General features: G+C 32.3%; 2 protein-coding genes across 2 annotated transcripts; one reads left to right on the top strand and one right to left on the bottom strand.

Moving 5' to 3' along the window:
* Positions 1–1,465: 1,465 nt before the first annotated feature.
* Positions 1,466–14,450, bottom strand: LOC127722007 (biogenesis of lysosome-related organelles complex 1 subunit 6-like). The gene is made up of 6 exons (XM_052228870.1): positions 14,426–14,450; positions 11,832–11,991; positions 7,468–7,579; positions 6,411–6,489; positions 4,625–4,711; positions 1,466–3,039 (listed from the first exon to the last, which is right to left on the bottom strand). The coding sequence occupies exons 2-6, from the start codon at positions 11,977–11,979 to the stop codon at positions 2,896–2,898; spliced, it is 570 nt and encodes a 189-aa protein (XP_052084830.1). The 5' UTR covers positions 11,980–11,991; positions 14,426–14,450; the 3' UTR covers positions 1,466–2,895.
* Positions 14,451–14,626: 176 nt separating this feature from the next.
* Positions 14,627–25,393, top strand: LOC127722006 (proteasome subunit beta type-4-like). The gene is made up of 7 exons (XM_052228869.1): positions 14,627–14,776; positions 20,767–20,973; positions 21,810–21,956; positions 23,094–23,175; positions 23,867–23,983; positions 24,691–24,779; positions 25,235–25,393. Exons 1-7 carry the CDS (start codon positions 14,649–14,651, stop codon positions 25,245–25,247), a joined length of 783 nt encoding a protein of 260 aa, XP_052084829.1. The 5' UTR covers positions 14,627–14,648; the 3' UTR covers positions 25,248–25,393.
* The last annotated feature ends 1,279 nt before the right edge of the window (positions 25,394–26,672 follow it).

Here is a 26,672-nt window from a genome sequence, read left to right as displayed (position 1 = left end):
CAATATCTTATAAGCATGATGAAAAAAACATCAGATATGATTAATAGTTCTCTAAAATTAGATATCATGTAATACAATGTAGATCTATTTTCAAATTATAATCAAATATAATAAATAGTTAAAATTTTTTTTCTTTCATTTGTCACAAATTAATGTAGATTTGTAACTTATCTATAAAATGTCAACAACTTTTATCTACACAATGTAATGTATTGAAATATATACATTAATAAAAATAGATTATTATCTAATTAAAGGATTTCTCTTCATAATTTTTTTATATATATATAGCATTAAGAAAATTAGTTTATACTAAATAACAAACAAACCTGCCAAAAAATTCTTCAAATAATTTAACAAAGAATGTCTTTTAAAAAATGAGTTATCTCCCTTTGTACAGAAATATGGTTTAACATAGTACTCTAACATTAGATATGGTCCCGAGTTATGGTCCATAACTCTGGACTAAATCATCAGACCGGAACAAAATTCGAACTTGATCTATAACTTCTCATGATAAAACTATATACTAAATATCAAATCAATATCTTCAAGAACAAAGAAAAAAAGTGTGGAAAGCTGATTTGCCGGACTGACGGATGGACAGGCGGACGGACAGACAGACAGAAGGAGTGCAAACCTAAAGTCCCCTTCGACTTCGTCGGTAGGGGACTAATAATCATAAACAAGTGACAGTAGATGCAGAAAATTACACATTTAAAGCACTCAGTTTCAGGTATTCTCAGCCATGTCTCATCAGAATGGGGACGTTAAATCTAATGTCTAGTGTAGAGACAGTGCCAGGCTCTCTGTACATTTAAGAACCCTTGTAACAACTCTTTGAGGGGTCCTTAGGTGGCCTGTTGCAAGGCTAAATTTCCGTCCCTATCCAATGAAGCCCGTCATTTTCTAGTGGCATTCCAAATTTCAGCCCATCATCCTGCTCGAATCCATATTGCATGACCTCATTGTTTATTTGTTCTTGTCCTGAACATGCTTGAAATATTAGCCACTGGACATTTAGCAATCAGCAATCAATCAATTGTTCAAAATATAAAAAAATGGCCCAATAAAATTTTGAGTTCTCTTGTCGCAATACTGGTACTGAAAAAGATCACACAGGCCCTTTTTTTATGTATGTGTATCTACATATCTTCATACCAAGTTTCCTAATCCTTAGCTTTTATCTAATACTGTAGATTTATTTTCATGGTTTTCAATTTTCATGGACTGAGGAAAACTTGCATTTTCATGGATATTTAATTTTGCGACAGTATATGAACAAGTCTATAGAAAATTTGTAAATTGTTAAACATTTAAATCTGTGGTTCACCTGTGCCTAGAAAATCCATGATAATTGGTATCCCATGAATAATAATGAATTTACAGTAAGTGAGTGTAGCCATACCTGTCCATTCAAATCTTAACAACACAAACCAGGAAGTTAATTTAAAGTACTACAAAACAGCATCATAATAATTTATTATACATATTGCACTTTAAATATAACTAACAACATATATATGATATCATGCAACAACTAGAAATGCCACATAATGTTCAATTTTAACATTTAAAGAATGAATATTAAATTAATTGTTTAAGTCTTTAAATTTCTTTTGTTTTAAATGCAAAATGAGAGCTTTATTATTTCTAAGACTTTAAAATGATTAGCTTTAGTTTAGTTTTAATAAAAACAAGTTAAATAAATATAAAAGAAAATTGAGGGTGTACAGCACACTGTTACCAGAGACATATAATACATGTATTATATGTCTCTGCTGTTACTTTATGTAATAATAATTGAAAATTTAACAAGTTTATTTCAAGTTGAAAAATTCAAATGAGTTGTGAGGACACTTTACCATATTTCCTTAAGGTTTATGCATTATATTATCAAACCAAATGAGCAGCAAGAAAACCTATTTTTAATTGATAATACATGTATTAGTCAGTAATATAAAGATTACATTATACATAGAATTATTATATTGAGTATTCGGATTCTTACAAATTACCAAAACTTTGTAGATGTAAATGCAAAAATATCATAGTATAAAGAATAGTTTACTACTTTTACTATTTTTGAAGTTTCAGATAAATATAGATTCTACCACTGCATCGAGTGTGATACAATATTTATCCACTCGAGACAGTTAAATTTTCAAATTTAAAATTTAACTGTCGAGAGTGGATAAATATCGTATTACACGAGATTTGGTGGTGGAATCTGTTTCTCTAATGATTTTCAAACAATATGCAGGCAAACTTATTCCTCCTTTTTGAATGATCTGCAAAAAGATGTGTTCTTTCTATGTGACGTCATCAGGCATGGTCACCTTTTTTCATGCCGTCACAATAGGAAATTCAGAGGAAAGCAAGAAAATTCGACGTCATAATCGGATTTTAACCAATGAAGAACTGAGATCAAACGAACCACACGTTGATTAAATTTTTTTATACAATGGGTGCAGAAAGGAATAAATTGACGAAGAATTAGAGAATACTGATTATCAGCACGTCATTATTAATCTTAATCCGCCCTCTTTTATAATTGCATAAAGGATGATAAGTAAAATAACACACATGATATAACCAGTTTCCTCCAGCCACACAGAAATTGCAGGGGCGGATCCAGCCGTTTTTAAAAGGGGGTTCCCAATCCAGGATAAAGGGGAGGGTTCCAACTATATGTCCCCATTCAAATGTAGATTGTCAAAAAAAAGGGGGGGGTTCCAACCCCAGGACCCCCCCTGGATCCGCTACTGAATTGTTTTAACATCAACAAATAACTATTATTACATTAATTAATATTTTTTACATTGGTAAGCACATAAATGACTTGGTATGGAAGTTGCAAATAAAACAGTAATAAAGTTCTATTTTTGAATGATACTAGCTCTTCTCTGATTGGCTAGATGATCGTTTCTTAGCAATTTTAGCTGTTAACATTTCCTCCCTCATTTTTTCTTTCTCTTCTTGTTCTTGTTTCTGTAATTCCTCTTTAATTTTCTGTTGCTGAAGTTTTATTCCTCTTTTCTACAAAGCAATAATGAAATCATCTTGTTAGATCAAAATAGACAAAAAAAAACTAAAAGAAAATTCATAACAGAATCTTAGATTTCTTTATAGATTACAAAATTATTAGTAGTACTCCTACTGTACAGTTATTTGTTTTAATCTTGTATGTAATATAATGTACATAGTTTGTCAAATCATATAAGTGAGCCGAAAAAAGGGTGAATCTGCCAACCAGGTATGAGGGATTGGTGTCAACCCAGGAGAATATCTTGTTGGATATAGGTTGAGAACTGATATAATACAAGGATATGGAAAATGACAAGTAAATTTAGAGGGCTTACAATTATAAATTTTCTATGGTTTTGAAAAGGAAAGGGAGTTTTTTCTGCTACAATCTAATCAAAGGGTAAAGACATGGTGTAGATCAAAAACTTCTTTGAGTTTGAAAGACCCTAGATAATCTGTTTTTCACTATTTTCTTAGCCAACCTCAATGACATAAGCTTATCACCTCATAGAATTCTCACTCGGCTAAACTGAGAAAAAACCATCTCAGTTGAGTAGATTGAAATGGAATATTTTAAATTACAGGAAATACTGTAAATTCAGAAATTGTTGCGATGTTTTTATTCTTGCGAAAAATGCAACAGGGTTATAATCGCAATAATTTAAACTTGAATTTTGAAATTTTTTATATGAATTAAACAGGATTTTTCTCAATATCGCAAAAATTAAAATCGGATTTAGTCTAAAAGGACAAAATCGCAATAATAATTGCACGCAATAATTTCTGAATTTATAGTTACTGTTACTTGATGAGTTTTGTAAATTGTCGTACATATGCTCAGGCAAAAAGGAAATAAAAAGTTTTTTTTATGGAAAGAGATGCAAAGGGTGCTGGCCACCTTGGGGGACTTTCATTCTTTAGAGCTTCTAATAATGTTTATTACTGATCCATTGTTTGATTGATTTATTGAAAGAGAATGGAAACAGGGAATGTGTCAAGGAGACAACAACCCGACCAAAGAGCAGAAAACAGCCTAAGGCCACCAATGGGTCTTCAATGCAGCAAGCAAATACCGCACCAGGAGGCGGGCCTCCACTGACCCCTAAAATAATGTATTCTAGTTCAGTGAAATGTCTGCTTAATATTAAACAACACATACATATTCAGGATGATATCTTAGTATATATATAATGCAATAAGTAAATATCATGATTTGTACTGAACCAACATGTGGAGTCAAATCTTTAACAGTTAGCTAATAACAAGACAAATCATCTTACTTGGACACATTTTTAAACTATCAGCTGATTAGTCTTCGCTCTAACTTGCAATTCTAAATGTGTGCTTGGCTGGCAGAAAATACAAATTTTGAAGTCTTTTAGCTTGAAGCGACCTTAAATTGAAACCAAAACCTTCCCCTCTCAGAGCAAACAAAATACTATGAGACAACTGGTATGGTATAATTCTTAAGATAAATTAGAGCTATGTGCATTTCAATTGTGTATTCATTCAATGTTGCCTCACATACATTTTTATATTTTTTCAATGAAGTAAAAAAATAATTTTTAATAACCAAACTTTACTTTTGATAACCTACCTTGAGCTTAAATGATTTCTCTCCTAGGTTATTCATTTCTCTCTTCAAATACAACAACTTGGCATGGTAAAGCTTAACTTTGGCCATCTATTATATATAATAAAATTATAGTTACGTCATAGTTTATTCGTTTCTCCTAAATATATATTGTCATGAACAGATCTAACATCTCATTTTAACACAGTCAAACAATAATAATTTGTGAAAAAAACTGATTCCTGAAATTTCAAATTCCAACAGGCTTAAGATTGAATACTGTAAATTTAGAAATTATTGCGAGGTTTTTATTAATGCGAAAAATGCGACTGGGTGAGTATCGCAATAATAAGAACTCTCATTATGATATCTGATGAATAAATATATATGTATGCAGATTTTTTCTGAAATCGCAATAATTAATCTCGCATTGGTGTCCATTCTAAAAAAATTGCAATAAATGCACGCAACAATTTATGAATTTACAGTAGCCATAACATTTTCAATTCTTTCACAATTATGCTAAATAGTACACGTACAATAACTGTAAATGAGCATTGTATAATAATAGCACTGCCTCTGTAGACAGGACAATGATAGTTGAGAAAACTGAATTTAATTTACATGTATCGCCTGTTAAAACGTTTAAACCCTCTGCATTTTTATGCACTTTCCGAAGTCAGGAGCCTGTTGTTCAGTGGTTGTCATTTGTTGGTGTGGTTCATAGGTGTTTCTTGTTTTTTATATAGATTGGAGAGTTGTCTCATTGGCACTCAAACCAATTCTTATTTATATTTAAAAGGAATGACAGACAGCAGTAAAATTATATGTCATTGTCACTTAGTGGCAGGGGCTTTATTTTAATATGAACTCTCTTTTCAACTACACCTATAACAAGAGAAGTACTATACCTGGTTTACCATATTTAGTATTGACAAAATTATACTTGAATATATCGACAGGATTTCAACAATACATCTCTTCAATTTTTTAATGAGATTTGGATTTTAAATATTTTGGCTTCCAGCATCACTGAACAGAAATTTATTGGCAAATGCCCATATGGTGCAGTAAAATTGGTACGGTTAATGTTATTTCAACAATATATTTAATCTTCAATATAAGGTTCTTACAGTTAAATGGTTTATTTTCGCAGTATTAATGCAAGATTTCAAGGTCAAATCTGTTCACAAGATTTTATTTTCACATTTTTCTTGAAAAAGGATTAACTTTATATGAAGGGATATTTTTTCTATTGTATCTTAATCATGAAATGAGCACAAACAAAACTTTTTATATATTGGCGGGATAAGTATAGCAAAAATAAAAACTTGCATTTAAATTGTGAAAACTTTATTTGAATGCAGTGCTTTCTGAAATCTTAATAATTAATCTGACATTTTTGTCAATTGTTGAACAATCACATTTATAATTGCATGCAAAAGTTTCAGAATTAACAGTACTATCATACATATTTTTAAGAAACTAATAATTAATTCCATCCAGAATATGAGCTGCGTTGGATAGAAATCGACCTTATGCAAATGCACGAATACATGTACATGTATAAGACTTTGATTTTGGAACATTCAAATAGGAAATAAAAGATGAATGTTGGTCTGTTTTGTAGGGTTCTTATATCAACTCAATTTTCAAACAGTTGCAGACTTTGCATAGAGATTTTTTTAACCGGAACTAGGTTAACAGATGTATTGATATTAATTTGCATGAGGTCGATTTCTATCCGATGCAGCTCATACATATATATATATATATAATACTATTTTAAGCATTACTGAAATTGACTTACAGTTTGTTCTACATCTTCATTGATCTTAAATTTACTGTTTTCATTTTGTGCTGTTTCATGTAAAATGTTCTGACTGTTTCTGAAAATAAATAGTAAAAGATTATTTTTGGTTCTAAAGATGAAATGAAGCAAAATTTGACTGGCTCAGCTCTATTCAGATGTAAAAAAAGGTTCTAATACAATAAACTATTTTGACTGGTTCTGTCTAACATCATAGTTTGCTATCACTTAGGGGAAAAATAAATTTTCAATGTTTGAAAAGGGAACAGATATTTATCTTGAAAGCAAGTTTCAAGATTCCTGCAAAACTTGTATATTAATGCTCTGTCTTAGTAATTTAGGAGGGTCTGGATGGGATTATTCATTCTGTATTCTATAATTTGTTAGGCCATTTTTGTGTATTCCTTATTTTTTTTACCATTATTTTCAACTCTGTAAACCCCATCCACACCCTCAATCAGAGAACTGTATTGATATTAGATCTTTGATAAACTTTGTTAATCTGAATACTGTGGATTCATTATTATTTGTGGGATACCAATTTTCGTTGATTTCATGGTTACAGGTGAACCAAGAATTTAAATATTCAACGAAATACAAATATTATCTAGGCTTGTATGCAGACCTTAAAAAAACCACGAAATCAAATATTCACGAAAATACAAAGTTTCCTCAATCCACGAAAATTGGTACCCACGAAAATAAATGAATCCACAGTAAATAGAGAGTTGGAGTAACATCAATTAGATAGCAACCTTAACAGGTATATTTTTCAATTGGAGAATTTGGTACAGATAAATTTCTTTTGACATAATAAGCCAATCCTGTCAACACAGAGGTTGTGAGTTTGAACCCTGTGCATTGCATTGTGTGTTGGTCTAATTATAAGATCCTAATTGACTAAGATTGCCCTTTTTTCTGCTGATGGTCAGTAGTTCTCTCCAGCTTCCTCCACCATTTATAACTAGCCACCATGATATAGTGTGCTGAGAGTGGCATTAAACACCAACAATCAATCAATCATTCAATCTATATCTAAAGAATACAAGTGACTTACAATATTTCAGTTAATGATCCTTTTGCTCTTTGTAAATCAGGTAAACAATGGGACAGGAATCCTAAAGTTAATTTTTCTAATGTTTCTGGATTTATTGCTAAATCTGAATTTCCTGAAAATATAATATATTGATAGTTGCATAAAAAAGAAATTCAATATACAGTTTTGAAGACCCCACATGTTTTATGTATTTATCCTCCTAATATCATGGTCTCATGTATACCTTATGATTGTTCCAGAAATGTGTTCAGTGTGCAATGAAATCAGTATATTGTAAATTCATTTATATTTAATTTGTGGGTACCAATTTTGTTAGGTTCAGAAAAAATTGTGTTTTGGTGGATTCTTGGCTGCTTGGTTTTAACAAATTTTGTATCCAAGCCTGTCATGCCTGTAGGAGAATAGTACTTCCATAAAAAAATAGAAACCCACAAATAATAAACTGTTGACACAGAGATATGTCTCGCCTGTCGTCATAAAATTCAGAAAAAGACAATCTGATGGACAGCAACATTGCTAATTAATTCAAAGTCGCTGGACCAACTAGTGGGTAGGGCCTTGAAAAATGGTTCATAAACTGAGATGTACAAACAGCAAGGTAACTTTATAGAAAATATTGTCTATTGTAAGTACTTCCTATCAAACTAACTTAATCATAAAACTTAACATTGAAAATTGTTAATTGATTAAAAGTCACTGGACCATGACCTAGGGGGCAGGGCCTTAAGATAGTCATCAAGCTGATATCTACTGATAGTAATGCAACTTTAAAGAAAATATCATTGATCTATCGCAAGTAGTTCATATCAATATTACTTAAGCAGAAAACTTAACATTGAAATGGCTAATTAAATCAAAGTCACTAGACCATGGCCTAGGGGGCAGGGCCTCAAAATTGTCGTCAAACTGATATGTACTGATAGTAATGCAACTTCATACAAAATATCAATGATCTACCATAAGTAGTTCCTATCAAACTAACTTAAGCTGAAAAATTAACAACTGTTGACGCCATCATTGCAGCCGTCTCCGCAGCAGGAGAGCAATCCCTGTCTCGCTTTCCGCGACTTTTGTCGCAGGAAAGCAATCCCTGTCTCGCTTTCCGCGACTTTTGTCGCAGGAGAGCAATCCCTGTCTCGCTTTCCGCGACTTTTGTCGCAGGCGAGACCAAAATGAGTCCACAGTAATATGTTCAGAGCTCCAGATAAAAAATCACAAATTGGGTTGTTTACCCAACTATTTTGATGTAATTGAGTGAAATAGTTTTTTCAATTGCATTTTTAATTCCAATTCACCCCTCTAGCAAATATCAAATTGGGGTTTTCACCACCAAGCTCCTGAATGTATTAAGTTTTTTCATCATCTAAATATTGAATTGAGGCATGTTATAATATTATCATATCAAACGAAGATGTTCATCCCCTGTTATCTTAAATATGTTTTTTGTCAAGTATGTATGTCATGTATGTGATAGCTGTTTTATTTGGTTTAAACACTGACGAGCAATTTTTTGTTTAATTTGTGTCTGGTTTGTTTCAACTGTTCCGCCAGTTTTGTATTTTCTATCAATCTAAATAAACTGGTGTCACAAGGTGGCCAGTAACTGATTATCTTTCTAGAGCACATACGATATCCCCTGGTATTTCGTTGTTGGGGTTATTATAACAATCCGTTGACATTGTTTGTCGGCATTTTATTTTTCCAAGTATGATAAATAGTTTTGAACATGTTGTCAGGCTTTAGAATAATGAAGTGTGAGCCAGACTCATTATCAACACATTCAAAATTAGAGGCAAGTTTGGCAAGGTGTAAATGTTTAGTGATGATATCCATATGTTCAGCGCTCTCATTATGTCTTGTCACTACTGACAGCTGAATATTTGGGGTCCCTTTGTGGCCCCAAACACTTGTACATGTTGTAATGTTGCTTGCGGTAGACTTACTTTCAGAGCAATATTTATATGAGACCCCCTTTTAATCAATTTAATTTAGCCACGGGTTCTTTTGGAGTTGTCGCCTTCTCCATTAAGGAATTGATGTGACTTGTGTACTTTTGTGATTCCGCACAGCGTTCTGTTGTCAATAGTTCAACAGAATATACAACTTTGTAACTAGCAGTGCTTTTTTCTGCCTCTCCAACTTATGGTCTGCCAAATAAAATTTTATAAACTGGTCCCTTATGTTTACCGGGATACAGCTTTGATTGACGGATAATTCCTTCCAACAGAGACCCAGATCAGATAGTTGATGTACGCTCTATTTTTAGAACGAAAGTAGATTTCCTAACTCTGATTTCCTAATACTGTAAATTCAGAAATTATTGCGTGCATTTATTATTGCGATTTTGTCATTTTAGCATGTTTAGACTTAATTGCGATTTTAATTTTAACGATTTTGAGAAAAATCATGTTTAATTCATATAAAATATTTCAAAATGCGAGTTTAAATTATTGCGTTTACAACTCTGTCGCATTTTTCGCAATAATAAAAACCTCACAATAATTTCTGAATTTACAGTATTACAAAAATAGATTTACGCGACAACAATTAATCGACAAGGGTAAATAACGCACACGATAGCAACAAGTAGGGTTTAGAACCCATAGTTTTGACATATAATTGGGTTTTCCTTTGCATGAATTGAGTTTTTGAACGCTGCAATTATCAATTGGATTGGGTTTTCAATTGTTTTTATTGCGTAAACACGCAAATACACAGCTTATCTGGAGCTCTGTAATATGTTTATTGCATATTTATTAATTCTGTCATTTTTAGAGAAGATTGCAGTGTAGATTTTAAAAAATTTTCAAAAAAACTAGCTGGAATTAGAATTAAACAATGGCAAATCAGCAATGTTAACATTTTAGTATACAGCATGTATTGAATTTTTATCTCATTTGATTTTTAAACCACTTAAACCTTTCAACCTTCTTAAAATGCTGTGTTAATATTTATACTGATGGAATTATCAAAAGTCAGAATTCAATGAAAGACCGACAACTGCATGGCCAAAAGAAAAAAAGACAAAATGACGAACAGTCCACACTTCTGATCTGATCAATAGGCAAAATATGCCCCCTATTTCAATTTCTAGTTTTTTTTATTATTCAAAAGAAACTTTAAACAAGGATTATACACAGTTTTCATCTACTGTCATACCCTGATCTTCTGTAGAATTATCGCCCTTCCTACAGTTTTTATCTAGTCATACCCTGGTCTTCTGAAGAATTATCTCCCTTTCTAAGAGTTTTTATTTATTATCATACCCATTTCTTCTGTAGAATTATCTCCCTTACTACCGTTTTTATTTATTATCATACCCTGATCATCTTTAGTTATCTCCCTTCCTACAGTTTTTATTTATTATCATACCCAGATCTTCTGTAGAATTATCTCCCTTACTACGGTTTTTATTTATTATCATACCCTGATCATCTTTAGTTATCTCCCTTCCTACAGTTTTTATTTATTGGTTACAAGAGTGCAATTATTTGTAATGCAATTCCATAGGGTACAAGTGGTGTTCCATATTTTTTTTCTCGAAGACTACACAAACTAGGAAAAAATGGGTAGCAGTTCCTGTTACTAGAAATGATTGATTGATTGTTGGTTGCTTAACGTCCAGTCGGAAATATTTCAAGCATATTCAGGACAAGAACAAATTAACAATTAATACAATAGGTAGGTTCTGTAATAGAGGCGTCCAGGATGAAGGTCGGAGAAATTTAGACTGCCGCGGGAAATGAGGGTATATTGGATAGGGACAGAAATTTAGCCTTTACGGACCCCTCAAAGAGTTGTTGCTAGGGTTCTTAACGTGCAAAGAGTGTGGCACTCTCTTTACACAAGGGAATGGATTTAGTGTCCCCAATCTGATCGGACATGGCTGCAAATTTGTACATCCTGCACAGCCAAATGGACGCTCCACTTTGGCAAGGGTTTTACTGCCGGTCGGAGGAAGGCCAATGGTGACCATACTTCTATTCCCCAGTTACCCTTGGGGTGTTACTAGAAATGTCAGTGTTGCATAACAACCAAAAAAATATATATGGTCATGCGGTAAAAATTGACTTAAAATGCAGTTGAAAAACATCATCTATTTTTTTCGCTTTATGAAAAAGGCAGATTTTTAATGGCTCCGACGTGCAGATATTGAAAATATTTTCTTTACTTTGTAAAATGTAAATTTGATTTTCTGGATTTTTTAAACCTAATTAGATAAGCTTTCAATTAAAAGTAATTCCAATCCTGTATCATCCAATCAGAAGCCGTACAAGATTCTATTCTGAGTATCATCTTTGGGTAAAAAAACTTGCCGGTAAAATGTAAACAAATAATTGTGCTCTTGTTACCTATTATCATACCTTGATCTTCTGTAGAATTATCTCCCTTACTATCTGTTTTCACATCTTCTTTGGTAGCATTATTAGTATCATCTGTATGGTCACTAGAAACTTCATTTAAATTTTTCTGTGGATGCTCAACCTTAACATCATCTTTTAGGTCTGACATTTCAAAAAATATCTGAAAATAGTTGCATGTATTGGGATTATAAATTCAGAAAAAAAACAGATCTCTTCTATCAAATTTGTGAATGCAACTATTAAACTTCAAATGGTAGGTTTGTTACAATCATACCTGTCAAACTCTGAAAATTTAAAGGGTATTGAAAAATCTTGAGTGGGCTCTTAAATTTTTGTTTGTACTTTTTAAAACTTTTAAGTCTGTAGACAATAGACAATTGACAATAGACAATATTTTATTGGCCAAACGCATTTACAATAAATGGTAATGACCGAATAGATAAACATGGTAGTAAAATGCAAAGAATTATATGTATATAAAATACATGTATAATGAAAATCTATTGCAATAGATTATTTCTCGCATTGAAACAATTTGTTACGAAAAAGAAGATAGTTTTAGAATACAGATCCTATTGTTGACTCTTTTGGAACTGGAACTAAGAATAATATGACTAGATGACTAATAACCAACAACAATCTAAACAAAAATGCACCACAACATACTTAAATAATACAAGATTGGGACACAATCCAACTTAAAACTTCAAAATGAGCACTGAAGGGTAAAGATTGCATTCATTCTACAGCAATGTACAGTAGGAAAAATTGCATTGTATTAAAAAGCATTTGAAGGCAATACTATGAATTGGAGATATCTAGAATAAAAAAATCATTCATGCAAATACATTGTTAAAATTGTAACACTTAAATTGTTGTCTTGCATAAAACCCCCAATGGAGATTTTCAACAGCTTGAAAATGGTAGAGAGGATGGGAAATATCTAAGAGAGGCAAGGACTTATACGAAATGATAACAATTCTGTATGATTTTCCAACTAAAAGACATTTCAGCATATTCACTCAATTGACTGACTACACAGAACTAAACTACTACAAGAAATAAGTAGTGCAAAGCAACAGCATAGAGTCATGCAACTGTGGAGCATCCGAAACACCTCACCACTTTCTCTTGGATTTTCCTTGCCATGCTTGCATTGAGAACTAACGAGAAAATATGTTCAATCAAATATCACAAACCTGAATTTATCAACCATAGTAACCAGAAGGTGAGAACATTGAAGAGACTAAAGCCAAACTACTAACAGTGGCAACTAATTTTGACAGTCAGGGGACTTACTTAAATGAGTGATTTTCTAAATCACTGATTCAAGTAACATTATGTACATAAAGGTTTGAAGTAAGAGTTGTCTTTCTTTAATAATCACCTATTTAAGTAGTACAAATTAATCACTAGACTAAGTGATTTAATTTTATTGTAGCTTTAAATATAGAATACTAATGATCCAGGAACTAATTATGTTGCTAAAATTATCAGAACCAACATCTGTGTTGATAGGATGACCAGGTCATGTCAGGTGATGACCTTGTACTAAATCTAGGATAATATAATGACATAAAAATCACTTGTTCAAGTATCATACCTCAATTTCCTTCCAAAAAATCACTTCTTTAAGTATCATTATTTTAATAACCCCCACTAATTTCAAAACCCTGAACAGTGAAATTTTGATCGCGAACAGTAGAATTTTATTACATAATCTATAAGATGAAACCTTGAATTTTACAGGAAAAATACTCCCACTGCTGGGAAAAATCTGTTGAGAAAGTATCAGTTCATTATGTAAAGCCATTTTTATAGCATTTTTTCAAGTAAAATAGAATTTGCAGCTAAATCATTTGTAAATGATTGCATCAAAAGCATAAACCTTGATGCTTAAAAGAGGCAAAAAGTTCATTTTTTTCAATTTTACTAATGAAAAGATATTATCTAAAGCTATGTGTTTAAAATTTTGGTAAAACTACAAAATCACAATTTGTGACAAAACTTCGAATTTGCTACTTAAATAAGTGATTTAAAAATCACTTATTTCAATAAGTCCCCTGACTGTTTGACAGAACTGGAAGATTGGATACTGCAGTTCCTCAATCCCAATGTTAACCAGTGCATACCCTTTAAAAACCACACACAGATAATATGTTGAGCATAAAGCATGAAGGAGTAACCTGCAAATTCATGACAATTTGTGCCATTGTCTGGCATTGACATTGAGGATTGAAACAGGCAGGTATGTTTGACATGACAGGTATTTGAAGGGTCTTCAGAAGCATTTACTCTACCACAAGACATTATGTTCTGGTTGGTTTTAGACATACATACACTGTCCTTATACATTTAATTAAATAATTGTTTAAGCAAGGATTTGTCTCACTATACAATATATAAAATGGCTTGTGTTTTTTCTTTGTCCCTTTGGTATTTCCCACCTTTTTATCGAGATATAGATGCTTAAACTTATTTACATTCACGCTTATGTTACAAGATGACCTGATTACTTTGTTTAATATAAAATAAAATCAGAATCTATTCGTTTTTCGCAACATATTTATGTTTTTTTGGTTTGCTCCTCCTACTTTCACTTTGTCATTGTAAGTTACCTCCCTTGGTATGAATTAGTCTTTAAACACATTGGCACTTTAAATTCCAAATCATTCTGAAAGAAATTTTAATCATAATGGGGCTTTTGAACTTTATATGAATATTTTGTTGTATTTGCATTGGACAATACTTTTCATATATTCTTTTCAATTCAATCATTTAGAGAGTAATGCAGTCGGTATCCACTTCCGGTAAAAGATGACTTCGGAGAGTATGATGTCTACAGAATTTTGGAGAAATGGACCATCTCCTGGTTCCGTTTACAATTTTCCAGGACATAATGCAACACAAAATCAATCACAGATTGGTGCAGCAAAACGTACACTGTAAGGCATCTAACAATTAACAAGAACAAATGGAAAGACGAAATAGTGTTCCAAGTCCCCCCTTTTTCAAATTCTAGTCACTTCGGCAGGCACCAGGTGCCGATTTGACTTTTGTATAGGTGACTTAGGTGTCGAGTTAACCAGATGCCGATTTGACTTGTATCCTCTTTTCTCTTTCTTGTAAGTACACATTCTTCACTTAGACACATTGTTGAAATAACTACCCCTTAAACAGGTCAGGAATAACCACCAATTGGCAGGGTTTGACACTAACTAAATGTATGTACTAGCCTGCATGGCTAGTGAAATTATTATTCTACTAGTCCTCTTCTTATTTTACTAGCCATCCAAGTGCCAAAGGCACTTGGACTGTCATGCCACCTGCACGACCCTATCTAGGAGGGTCTGGGGGCATGCCCCCCCAGAAAATTTTGATACAAATGAAACTAAATCCTGTGTTCTGGAGCATTTCCAGAGGGTTTTTGAACATGTTTTGTTTCATGAAATTTCACTGGTTTGCTAATAAAAAATATCCCAAAATTTTTTTTTAAATTTCATATTTTAATCATCTATATTATTACTAGTGTCTTTAATGAAGATGGATAAGTAAGGGATTTAAAAATACACCCACAAACTCAAAAGAGGAAAGGTTTGCCCTTGCTGTTTTATGCCCCCGCCGTAGCGGAGGGGGCATTAAGTTTTACCCTTGTCTGTACGTACGTACGTCCATCCGTCCGTACGTCCCAAAATTGGTTTCCGTTCTCTAACTTGAGTTTGCCTCAACCAAATGTTATGAAACTTATAAACAATGCTTATTACCACAAAACACAGATCAAGTTTGAATTTTGGTGGCGTCACTTTAACCGATCTAGAGTTATGCCCCTTTATAAAAGGAAATATTGCAAAATTTTTAGTTTCCGTTCTCTAACTTAAGTTTGCCTCAACCAAATGTTATGAAACTTATACACAATGCTTATTACCACAAAACACAGATCAAGTTTGAATTTTGGTGGTGTCACTTTAACCGATCTAGAGTTATGCCCCTTTATAAAAGGAAAAATTGCAAAATTTTTATTTTCTTCTAAATATCAAGTTTATATAATATATTTTTAAAATTGGAGTTATCTTCCTTTGACCATGATTATAGTTGGATCAACTACAATCAATGCTTTATACAATGCAATGTTTAACTTTGACTTCCACTGATAAAACACAGATCAAGTTGAATTTGGGTAGTGTCACTTTAACCATTATTGAGTTATGCCCCTTTATAAATAGAAAGATTGCAAATTTTTTTAGTTTCCATTTTGTAACTGAAGTTTTCCCCAGCCAAACATTATGAAACCTATACACAATATTCATTACCACAAAACTCAGTAAGGATCAAGTACAATTTTTTGTTTCAGTTCTCTAACTTGAGTTTGCCTCAACCAAATGTTATGAAACTTATACACAATGCTTATTACTACATAATACAGATTAAGTACGAAATTAGGTGGCAACACTTTTACCATTCTAGAGTTATGTCCCTTTATAAACATAAAAATTGCTGAATTTTTTTGTTTGTCTCAACCAAATGTTGTAAAACTTATACACAACTGTTTTAGAGTTATGGGTGTTTACAAATAGAAAAATTGCTGAATTTTTAGTTTCTGTTCTTACTTAAGTTAGCCTCAACCAAATGTTATGAGACTTACACACAATGCTTATTACCACAAAACTCAGATCAAGTTCAAATTTGGGTAGCGTCACTTTTATCGTTCTTCAGTTAAGTCTCTTTATAACTATATGATATGCAAGCGGGGGCATCATCTGTGTCATTTATTTTGTCATAATTCTTCATGGACTCCTTCTTTTCCCTTGTTGTTTGTCAGTTTATTTTATTTTGCAGGACAAGATTTAATTCCTAAAAATCTGTATATTTTTACCAGAGATCTATAATTTTGTATATATGACAATAATTCAGTGATATTGGTTGCCTCAAATTACATTCAAAATACAGCTTTTTCCCCCAAGAGAAAATTCCCAATTACTAAAAAAAATGGCTTAAAATTCCTCCCAATAAGTTGTACATTTTTCCCAAACAGTGATGGTATCGGTAGTAATGTACATGTATGTAAATTTCGTATTCATGTTATTATTTTGATATTATGAAAGCACTTTTGAGATCCAGGTTTTTTCTGATTAGAATCATCACGGCATTTGTAACAAACGTGGTTTTCAATGTATTAAGTACTGTACCATCATTATATCCGTTGCTTTCCCCTCCCCAAAAAGTACCTTTGATGTTAAAAATGTCTGACAATAAAAATATACGTGAATAAACTGTAAAACAAAGACTGCAAAGGTCAGCAATACATCTGGGATTTGTTGACAATAATTTTGTGAAATTCCTAGTTTTAAACAAAATTTTGACAAGCCCGTCGGACTACTGTGATGAAAACTTTACTAGCCCTCCCCAAATTTTACTAGCCTCTGGCTAGCGGACTAGCGTTAGTGTCGAACCCTAAATTGGTGGATTATACCTCAATTGACATATAATCCACCAATTGACATATATTGGTATAGACCAATTGACGTATAATGCAAGTTTTTTTGTTATAAAATGCTAGTTTGAGATAGGAGCATCATTTTGCAACTTACAACCTATTTTATGACCATTATTGAGTCCTCCGAAAGGTTCAGTTTTGTCAAAGCCTGCTGCATCTCTTGAGATTTTTTTTTTTACCCGTCCGTCAGTCTGTTTCTTGTCATCGCAACTCCTCTCAAACCACGCAACAGAATTTCACGAACCTTTTTAGATAATAAGGACATACTATGTAGTTGTGCATATCGACAGGAAATTACGATTCAATTTTTTCTAGGAGTTACGCCCCTTTGAACTTATTTACTTTAATGTACTAATGCAACAGTTTGTCATCTTAACTCCTCTGAAACCACACAACAGAATTTCATGAAACTTTGTAGATAATAAGGACATACTACGTAGATGTGCATATCGACAGGAAATTGTGATTCAATTTTTTTTCCAGGAGTTATGCCCCTTTGAACTTATTTGCCCAATATACTACTGCAACCTTTTGTCATTGCAACTCCTCTCAAACCACACAACAGAATTTCATGAAACCTTTTCAGATAATAAGGACGTACTACGTAGATGTGCATATCGACAGGAAATTACGATTCAATTTTTTTCTAGGAGTTACGCCGCTTTGAACTTATTTGCTTCAATATACATGTACCTCTGCAACAGTTTGTCATCGCAACTCCTCTGAAACCACACAACAGAATTTCATGAAACTTTGTAGATAATAAGGACATACTATGTTGATGTGCATATTGACAGGAAATTATGATTCAATTTTTTTTTCTTACTGTTATTTTATTTCTCCAGTGACAATGTGGGGACGTGGGGTATGTGAGCGCGCTCACTAAGGTTCTTTAATTATAAATGAAAAAAATGCCATTACAAAACATTTACAAAAGGAAACTTGCTGATGACAAAAGAGTCTGTCTAACACCCGTGCAACTAGATATTGGTTTTCGCATTCAAGAAAAGCGAAGTGAGGAGTGTGAAACGCCCAGTACCGTGAGCCCTGATAGTGCCAAAGCACTTTAAAGTTGATAAAAAAATATTATAATTTAGGGTAGGTTGTATCATGCATCAGTCACGTTTTTTTGTCCCCTGCACAATGCTGTACAGGGACATAGAAATCCGTCCTTCCGTCTGTCTGTCTGGTCTTGTTAGTATTCTCACAATTTTTGCCAGATTTTTATAAATCTTATATCATTGGTTTATATATATCAGCAATGTCTCGGACAAGTTCGAAAATCAGTGCCGATCAACTATTTTTAAAAGAGTAATGCAACTTGGAAATATTAATTATATTGGAAATTGCATAGTATTTGCTCTCAAGCCTTCATTTCTCTAAGATATTTGTAAAAAGTTTTAAAGAACAAAAAAAAGAAGTTTTTTTTGTAAATCGCCCTTGGATAGATAAAATATGTACAATAAGGGGGACATTTGAACTCTGTTCTTTTATTACTTTTTACAAATTTCAATGTTTGGGTAGAAGTTGCATGAAATGCAATCAAAACCCTATGGTACTGACTTGATATTTATATCTTCCAAGGTTTATCACTACCTTTGATAGTTCAAACAAAATAGTGCAGTGAAGTGATCATTATTTCGATCCTATCCAGTCAACATGGTCAATGTCAGGCAATTTATTGATGTATGTTATACTTTGATATTTAAGTTACAATATGATCATCATGATGTGTATTTGAATTACAATACTTGCCAAGAAAACATTTTTTATTAAAAATTACATAAGGAATGCATGGTCATGATGGTGTATGAATCTGTTATAAAAATAGGCTCAACTACAAATCATGAACAAAGGAAGATAACTCCAACATGTCCAACTCAAATTTTTAATTAGCCTAGCAAAATACAATTCAACGTTTTATTTAAAAATTCACTTAAGTGCAAAACAAAAGCAATCTTTAATCTTCAGTGCTCACAAGCACTTTGATTATTCAATTAATAGCAAAAAATCTCCCGTTAATTCCCACTGCTTAAAGACCTTCCAAATAGTACAACTGGTCAGCTCGTAATAAATGAAAATAAAACAAATCAGCTGAGTGATTAAGCAACATCCTCGTGACGAGCATCATCGTAAATGATAACTAAAACAGTCGCTCGGTTTACTGTTTAAATAGTTCTGAATGTTAAATTCAAGGATGTTCAAAGTCGCCATTGTATTTATTTCATTTAATCGTATGAGTCCGTGGTCGTTTTGAAAATCTCGATTTTTCTTTCAGTACAAAAATGTAGCTATTTTTGTTTTCCTGTGCGACTTGTACAAAATGTAAATCACAGTTGTCTCCCTTATACAGTCTTGACTCTTCACAAAAATGTTTTCAGACCACTATCCAACTGGGCCTGTACATGTGGTTCCTGGAAAACCACAAGCCCTGACTTTATTTTACAGTCCCAAAAAATTTGAAGAATTTTAGGACTTTTGAAATTTGATGTTTAAAATAACAAGACAAGATTATAATTTATTCTCTCATATAACAGTCCAGAAAAATTTCTATATCTCTTTCCGAAATATCATCATCATTGTCATCATTTCACCATCCCTTTTCCATAACTAGTCATGGTGTATTGACATGATTGAGGCCAAAAAACATAAGTGTGTTTCTGGTTGCTGGACTGACCCTTACCTTTTCCCCAAAAAAATTTACTGTTCAGTGTGAGCCAAGGCTCCGTGTTGAAGACTGTACTGTGACCTATAATGGTTTACTTTTATACTTACTGTTCGGTGTGAGCCAAGGCTCTGTGTTGAAGACCGTACTGTGACCTATAATGGTTTACTTTTATACTTACTGTTCGGTGTGAGCCAAGGCTCCGTGTTGAAGACCGTACTGTGACCTATAATGGTTTACTTTTATAAATTTTCACTTGGATGGAGAGTTGTCTCATTGACACTCATACCACATCTTCTTATATCTATATATGGTGTATTGACATGATTGAGGCCAAAAAAAATAAGTGTGTTTCTGGTTGCTGGACCGACCCTTACATTTTCCCCCCAAAAAATAATTAAAAATAGAAAATTTTCAGGTGTTATCAGATAAAAGCTCTTCCTTTGGCATATCCCAAAACTGTGTGGGTCTAATTAGCAATATTTGTTAAAGCCTTTTTGTGACTGAAGGATAAAAAATGTTATCAGATAAAAGCTCTTCCTTTGGCATATCCCAAAACTGTGTGGGTCTAATTAGCAATATTTGTTAAAGCCTTTTTGTGACTGAAGGATAAAAAACAAATGACTTTAAAACTAGTGTGCTCCAGTTCGGTTGATGAAATACAACCATAAACCAGATATACTACATTCATGACAGATTCACAAACTCGATGTCAATATGTAAGGATAGACAACCTGTGTTTAAACAATATCTAAATCATTATTTCTATGTTTCAGAGCACCTACTGTAACTGGAACGTCTGTCCTAGGTATAAAGTTTAATGGTGGGGTAGTGATAGCTGCAGACATGTTAGGATCATACGGCTCACTGGCTCGGTACAGGAATCTCTCTCGTGTAATGAAGGTTAATGACAGTACAATAATTGGCTGTGGGGGAGATTATGCAGATTTCCAGTATTTACAGAGTGTTATTGAACAAAGAGTGTAAGTCATTTCTGATGCAACATGACAATTTTTTTCTATTATTATTACAAATATGTAGAATGAAATGTAGAGGCTGAAAAGTCAATAAGGTTAAGGCCTAAGAGAGGGGTTTAGTGCAGTTTCTGTGGGTCGCCATGTATGCACACAACATGATTGACTTTGTTGACATGTAAAAATGAACACCATTGACCAAAAACAAAAGATTTATATCAAAATAAGAAGTGGTCATGTTAACAAAATATTGGAAAATTAAAAATCATATTACATTTACATATCATGTATATACCAAAAGGTTTAGAACGAGATTGGCATGTGTGTGTCTTTTCAAATGTAATAAATTCTTATATAATAAACACATTTAATATTCATAGTACATGTAGTACAAAGACAATTGTTGTACCAAGACTATAAATTCTCACATGCCTGATAAACTATTTAATATCAAACACTATAAATTATTAAAAAAAAAAATAGCTTAAACTAACATCATTTATATTTTGTGATCCAGTTTAACCTCAATGGTGAGATTAAATGTATGCAAAATTGTGTAGACCTATGGTAGCTTTGTTGAACCAATTTATGTTTTTAGAGCTTTTCATTTAGTTTTGGCACATTTAAATTGGTGTTGACATGTATACATGTACAACATGTATATATATACATTATTTGCACTTTTTTGGTACACTTGTTTTGTTTGAATGTATTTTCCTGGATGTCTACCGATAATCATGGATATCCTATCTTGTTTGCATTGAAATGATTTAGAGGTTAACGTGGCTAATTTGTTAATTTAAATATTTTAAATACAACTAAATGTTTTGCACATATATTTACAGAATAGATGAAGAATGTTTAAATGATGGTTTTGGTTATACACCAAGAGGACTGTACTCATGGATGACCAGAATTCTATATAACAGAAGGTCACAGTTTAATCCACTTTGGAATGTGTTCCTTGTTGGAGGATTACAGGATGGAGAACCGTAAGTATTCTGTTGTTGGAGGATAACTGGATGGAGATCCATGTAATCAGTAAATCAAATACAGGCAGTACTATTAGTAACTCAGTCAATCATCCTTTGGGTACAAGGAGTAAAATGTAAATCCACACTTAATGATACATAATCAGTTACTTAACTTTCATTTTGAATCAAAGGGGATATGGGGGATATATATAATATATATCAAAGGTATTTTTCAATAGGCTGTAGCCTTTGTTTGAAAAAAAAATCACAGATGTAATTATTAACATGATTAAGATACAATTACTTAAAAGATGAGTTTGATGTCATTAGCAGTAGCCCCTTTAATCAATAACACATAATTGCATTATATAGAAGTTTAAGGTCTGCATCATTCTAAGTAATCAGTGTTAATTTCAATTAACAACCAGTTATTTTATTGACATCGTTAATTATCATTTAGATAAACTCTTCACATATCAGCATATGAGGCAAATGAATTATACATTAAAAGGATAGCAGAATAAAACAGAGAATATTAGACAGCTGTACAACACAAACCACCAACACCTAATTTTTATAGATAAAAATTGATGCAGAAACAAAGACAAAGAACAACAAACAACACATGGTCTGATAGTCTCACTTGGCACAGGCACAAAATGTGGTTGTGTTTACCTGGTAACCTTTCTTGCCCATTTACCACCCCCTGTTGCCAATCTATGTCGTAAAAGTTAGAGTTTTAATGTCGTTATAGTAGTAAATATGGGATAATGACTCATTATTTTTTATACTGACCTTATCAGCAAGAATATCCAGTTAGCCTGTGAAGTCCATATTAATATGATACATGCTATTATTCTTTTAATAAGCAATTTGTCTTATCTGTATGTTTTTTTGTTTAAGAAGTAATTTATAATATAAAACTATTTTAACATGTTTAATGTGTACAAAGTTTTGTGATAGTTTGTTTAATTGTATGAATGACATTGCATGCAGTTCATTGATAAATTGATGTGGCATGACATGATAACATTGTTACTTGATGTTATTGCCAAATTTTTTTAGTATAACATCCAGTCTGTGATCTAAAAAAATATTGATCAGTACTAACAAACTGTACAGATTGCCAATAACATTGCTTTTTATATATTACAGATTTTTAGGTTATGTTGACAAGATAGGTATAGCTTATGAAGCACCAACTATTTGTACTGGTTACGGAGCATATATAGCAAATGTAAGTCACATTAATGCAGCTATTTTCAACGAGAAATGATATTTTCTACTTTTTTTGGTAAACTACGTACAAAGTGCAATCATAATCTTATAGTCACTTGCTGGTAAGCTATATCATGGCGCCGTCTGGGTCAAAGGAGAGATTTAAAATTGGTATTTGCTACTTCTCTGCTAAGCACATAGCATTCAGGAGTAAGAGCAAAGAATGGTCAGAAAGGAGTCAGAATGATATGTGTTCGGGTAGGGTGACACGTCTACCTAAGGACTGTTACCTTGTGAACTAGCACTTTAAAAATTGGGCTCAGTGAGTGGGTCTAGTGCAAGCAGGGTTCATATTTATACCACAATATCTTTTGGTCTGAATATTATGTATTTAATGTATAACTTGGCGTTTAACATCCATATTCAATATCATCATTTATTGTGATGGTAACAGTGCTGAGGAAGACATGTGACACTACCTTAAGTCATTTAAATGCTACCTGCTTAGGGGAAAAGCTGTGAATACTACAAGACCACAAAGGCTGTTAAATTCACTTTAAAGATGCAAAACAACTTAACATATTTCTAAATTATGTGTCAAATAATCACATTTAATATCCCTTCTTTTACATCAGTAACAAATACATGTTGATAAAATATATTTATTTTCTTAAAGGTCGAAAGATTTATAATAATTATATGCATTTCAGCCTTTATTAAGAGAAGCCTATGAGAATAACCCTAACATGAGTTTAGAGGAAGCACAACAACAGATAGAAAGATGTATGAAGATATTATATTACAGAGATGCTAGATCAATAAACAAGGTAAAATTGCTGTGTAACACCATTTTGTTATTAAGTTAGGGATATTCCCAAATTAAATTCATAGGAATGGGGGTATAAAAACACTTTTTTACCAAGACCCAAACCCATACACCTTATTGTGTGAAAGCTGGTTTGGATATTGTTTATATTTTATATTTTTATAATGAAGATTCAAATGCTAAAAAATTAGCATTGAAATTATCGAAAAATGGAAAAAAGAATGGAACTAATTTCATGCTCCTAACTGAAAATAACATGTTTTCCTTGCCTAAAATCTATATATAAACCATCAGAACAAAATAATCCAGAATGTGCATGAAATAATTGACATTAGATATTAAGGAAGAAACAATCAATCAACAAAATAAAAATTTGAAATAATGTGTTGTTCAATCTTATTTGTTTTGAAGCAATATCCACATTCTTGTCCTCCATGCAACGCGCTGCTGGGGACACAGAAATACTGGGCGTCCGTCTTGTTAGCGCTGTCACATGTACAGTTCTTGACAGATCTTTATGAAACTTATATCATAGGTTTATATCAGCAATTTCTCTGACACCTTCGAAAATTAGTGCTGATCAAATATTTAGATACAGAGGAGAGATTTTAATGTTGTGTTGCACCAATGTCTTTAATTTCAAAGCCCATCATTGATATTGATTAAATGTTTAAAAGTTTAACTTAATATTTGCTTGTTTAATTTCAGTTTGAAGTTGCAGTAGTAACAAAAGATGGTTCTATAGTAAAACCTCCAGCTCAACCAGAAACTAATTGGGAAATAGCTCATCTAATTAAGTAAGTACACGTTATAGTAAAACCTCCAGTTCAAACAGAAATTAATTGGGAAATACCTCATTTAATTGAGTAGACTGTTCCAGTTTTCAATTCATTGGGTCTTTTATATAAAAGTCAATAATTGTGTGTAAAGATCTTTCATTAGGCAAGATATGTATTGTACAATGTAGATTATAAATGCTTTAAAGTCGGAAATATTTGCAAAGATTTTATTATTGCAAAATTGTAATGGGATAAGTTTCTTAAAAATGTAACTCTCACTTTCTGTTGTCATTATTTCAATGCAGCTTTTCCTGAAATTGCAATAATTTATCTCATATTTTTGTTCTTTGTTAAATACCACAATAATAAATGCATGCAAAAGCTTAAAATTTACAGTATTCTATTATCTACTTTACACACATTATGCATTTAGAATTTATAGCCTTTGACTGTTTTTTTCGTTATGTTTCCAGGGGTTATGAATGATAAACATTTTCTCATCATCATTTGATGGCAAGTTCACAGAGAATCAACAGATTCATTAGAGGACATTGAAAGTGAACTTCTTACAAGAACTATTGTTACAGTGCTATTTGATTCATCATCATTTGTTAATAAAATTATAAATATTCGATATTGTCACTCTTTCCTATTATCAACATTTTATTGGTATTATGATGTCACATAACTTACTTAAAATGCGCTGGTATGGCAATGATAAGATTGCTTATATTTGCTTTAGTTAAAATAAAAGGAGAATAAAATTATTTCCAATTAAACAACTACTGTTAATTCAGAAATTATTGCGAGGTTTTTATTAAATGCAAAAAAATGCGAGTGGATGAAGATCGCAATAATAAGAACTTGCATTTTGATATCTGATACTTATATCTGTCTATAGATTTTCCTGAAATCGCAATAATTAATCTCGCATTTTAGCCCATTCTTCAAAAATCGCAATAATAAATGCACGCGATAATTTCGGAATTTACAGTATCCATCACATACCAAAAGACTAGGATGTAAGCAACTAAAGATCACTGTATTGCCTAAAAATAGCTTCATTAGTGTTATTGTCATTGAAAAACTTATGTCAGATCATGGTTGGCTATGTCATGTGAGGACTTGTCAATCTATTTGACGTGTTGTTTAATTTTTCTTTTTTAGCTCAACTGGCTAAAAGGGCTATTTGATCTCAATTGTTTAAGAAAACCTTCTCCTTTTAAACCACTGGACCAATTTCACCCAAACTTTTGATTAAATGATCCGTAGGATATCTTATATGGCCACCTTTGCTAAAAATAGAACATAAAGGTAAAATGCATTATCAAAAATAAGATAGAGAAAATCTGACAGGACAATATCAAGATCTATTAATCTTTCTCAAATTTTCAGCTAGCCAGAAACTGTAAAGAGCATAAATGATCACCCTACAAGATCTGCATAATCAGTTACTTGGCTGACGCCATCAAAGCAATACAAAAATGCAGAGTTACTAAAATCATTAAGTTGACAGTTAATCTGATTAAAATGCAGATCCTATGTCCATGCTTCACTTACAAGGAACTGACAGTTAATCTGATTAGAATACAGATCCTATGTCCATGCTTCACTTACAAGGAACTGACAGTTAATCTGATTAGAATACAGATCCTATGTCCATGCTTCACTTACAAGGAACTGACAGTTAATCTGATTAGAATACAGATCCTATGTCCATGCTTCACTTACAAGGAACTGACAGTTAATCTGATTAGAATACAGATCCTATGTCCATGCTTCACTTACAAGGAACTGACAGTTAATCTGATTAGAATACAGATCCTATGTCCATGCTTCACTTACAAGGAACTGACAGTTAATCTGATTAGAATACAGATCCTATGTCCATGCTTCACTTACAAGGAACTG

Source organism: Mytilus californianus, unplaced genomic scaffold, assembly GCF_021869535.1.
Source record: "Mytilus californianus isolate M0D057914Y unplaced genomic scaffold, xbMytCali1.0.p SCAF_12, whole genome shotgun sequence".
NCBI lineage: Eukaryota > Metazoa > Mollusca > Bivalvia > Mytilida > Mytilidae > Mytilus > Mytilus californianus.
This window is presented reverse-complemented; position numbering and strand designations above follow the sequence as displayed.

Coding starts and splice junctions, on each gene's coding strand:
- LOC127722007 (XM_052228870.1), bottom strand. CDS start 11,979: ATGTCAGACCTAAAAGATGATGTTAAGGTTGAGCATCCACAGAAAAAT. Junction 7,580..11,831: donor TAATTCTACAGAAGATCAAG/GTATGATAATAG, acceptor TTATATTTTCAG/GAAATTCAGATTTAGCAATA. Junction 6,490..7,467: donor GGATCATTAACTGAAATATT/GTAAGTCACTTG, acceptor ATTTATTTTCAG/AAACAGTCAGAACATTTTAC.
- LOC127722006 (XM_052228869.1), top strand. CDS start 14,649: ATGACTTCGGAGAGTATGATGTCTACAGAATTTTGGAGAAATGGACCA. Junction 23,176..23,866: donor ACGGAGCATATATAGCAAAT/GTAAGTCACATT, acceptor TATGCATTTCAG/CCTTTATTAAGAGAAGCCTA. Junction 23,984..24,690: donor ATGCTAGATCAATAAACAAG/GTAAAATTGCTG, acceptor GTTTAATTTCAG/TTTGAAGTTGCAGTAGTAAC.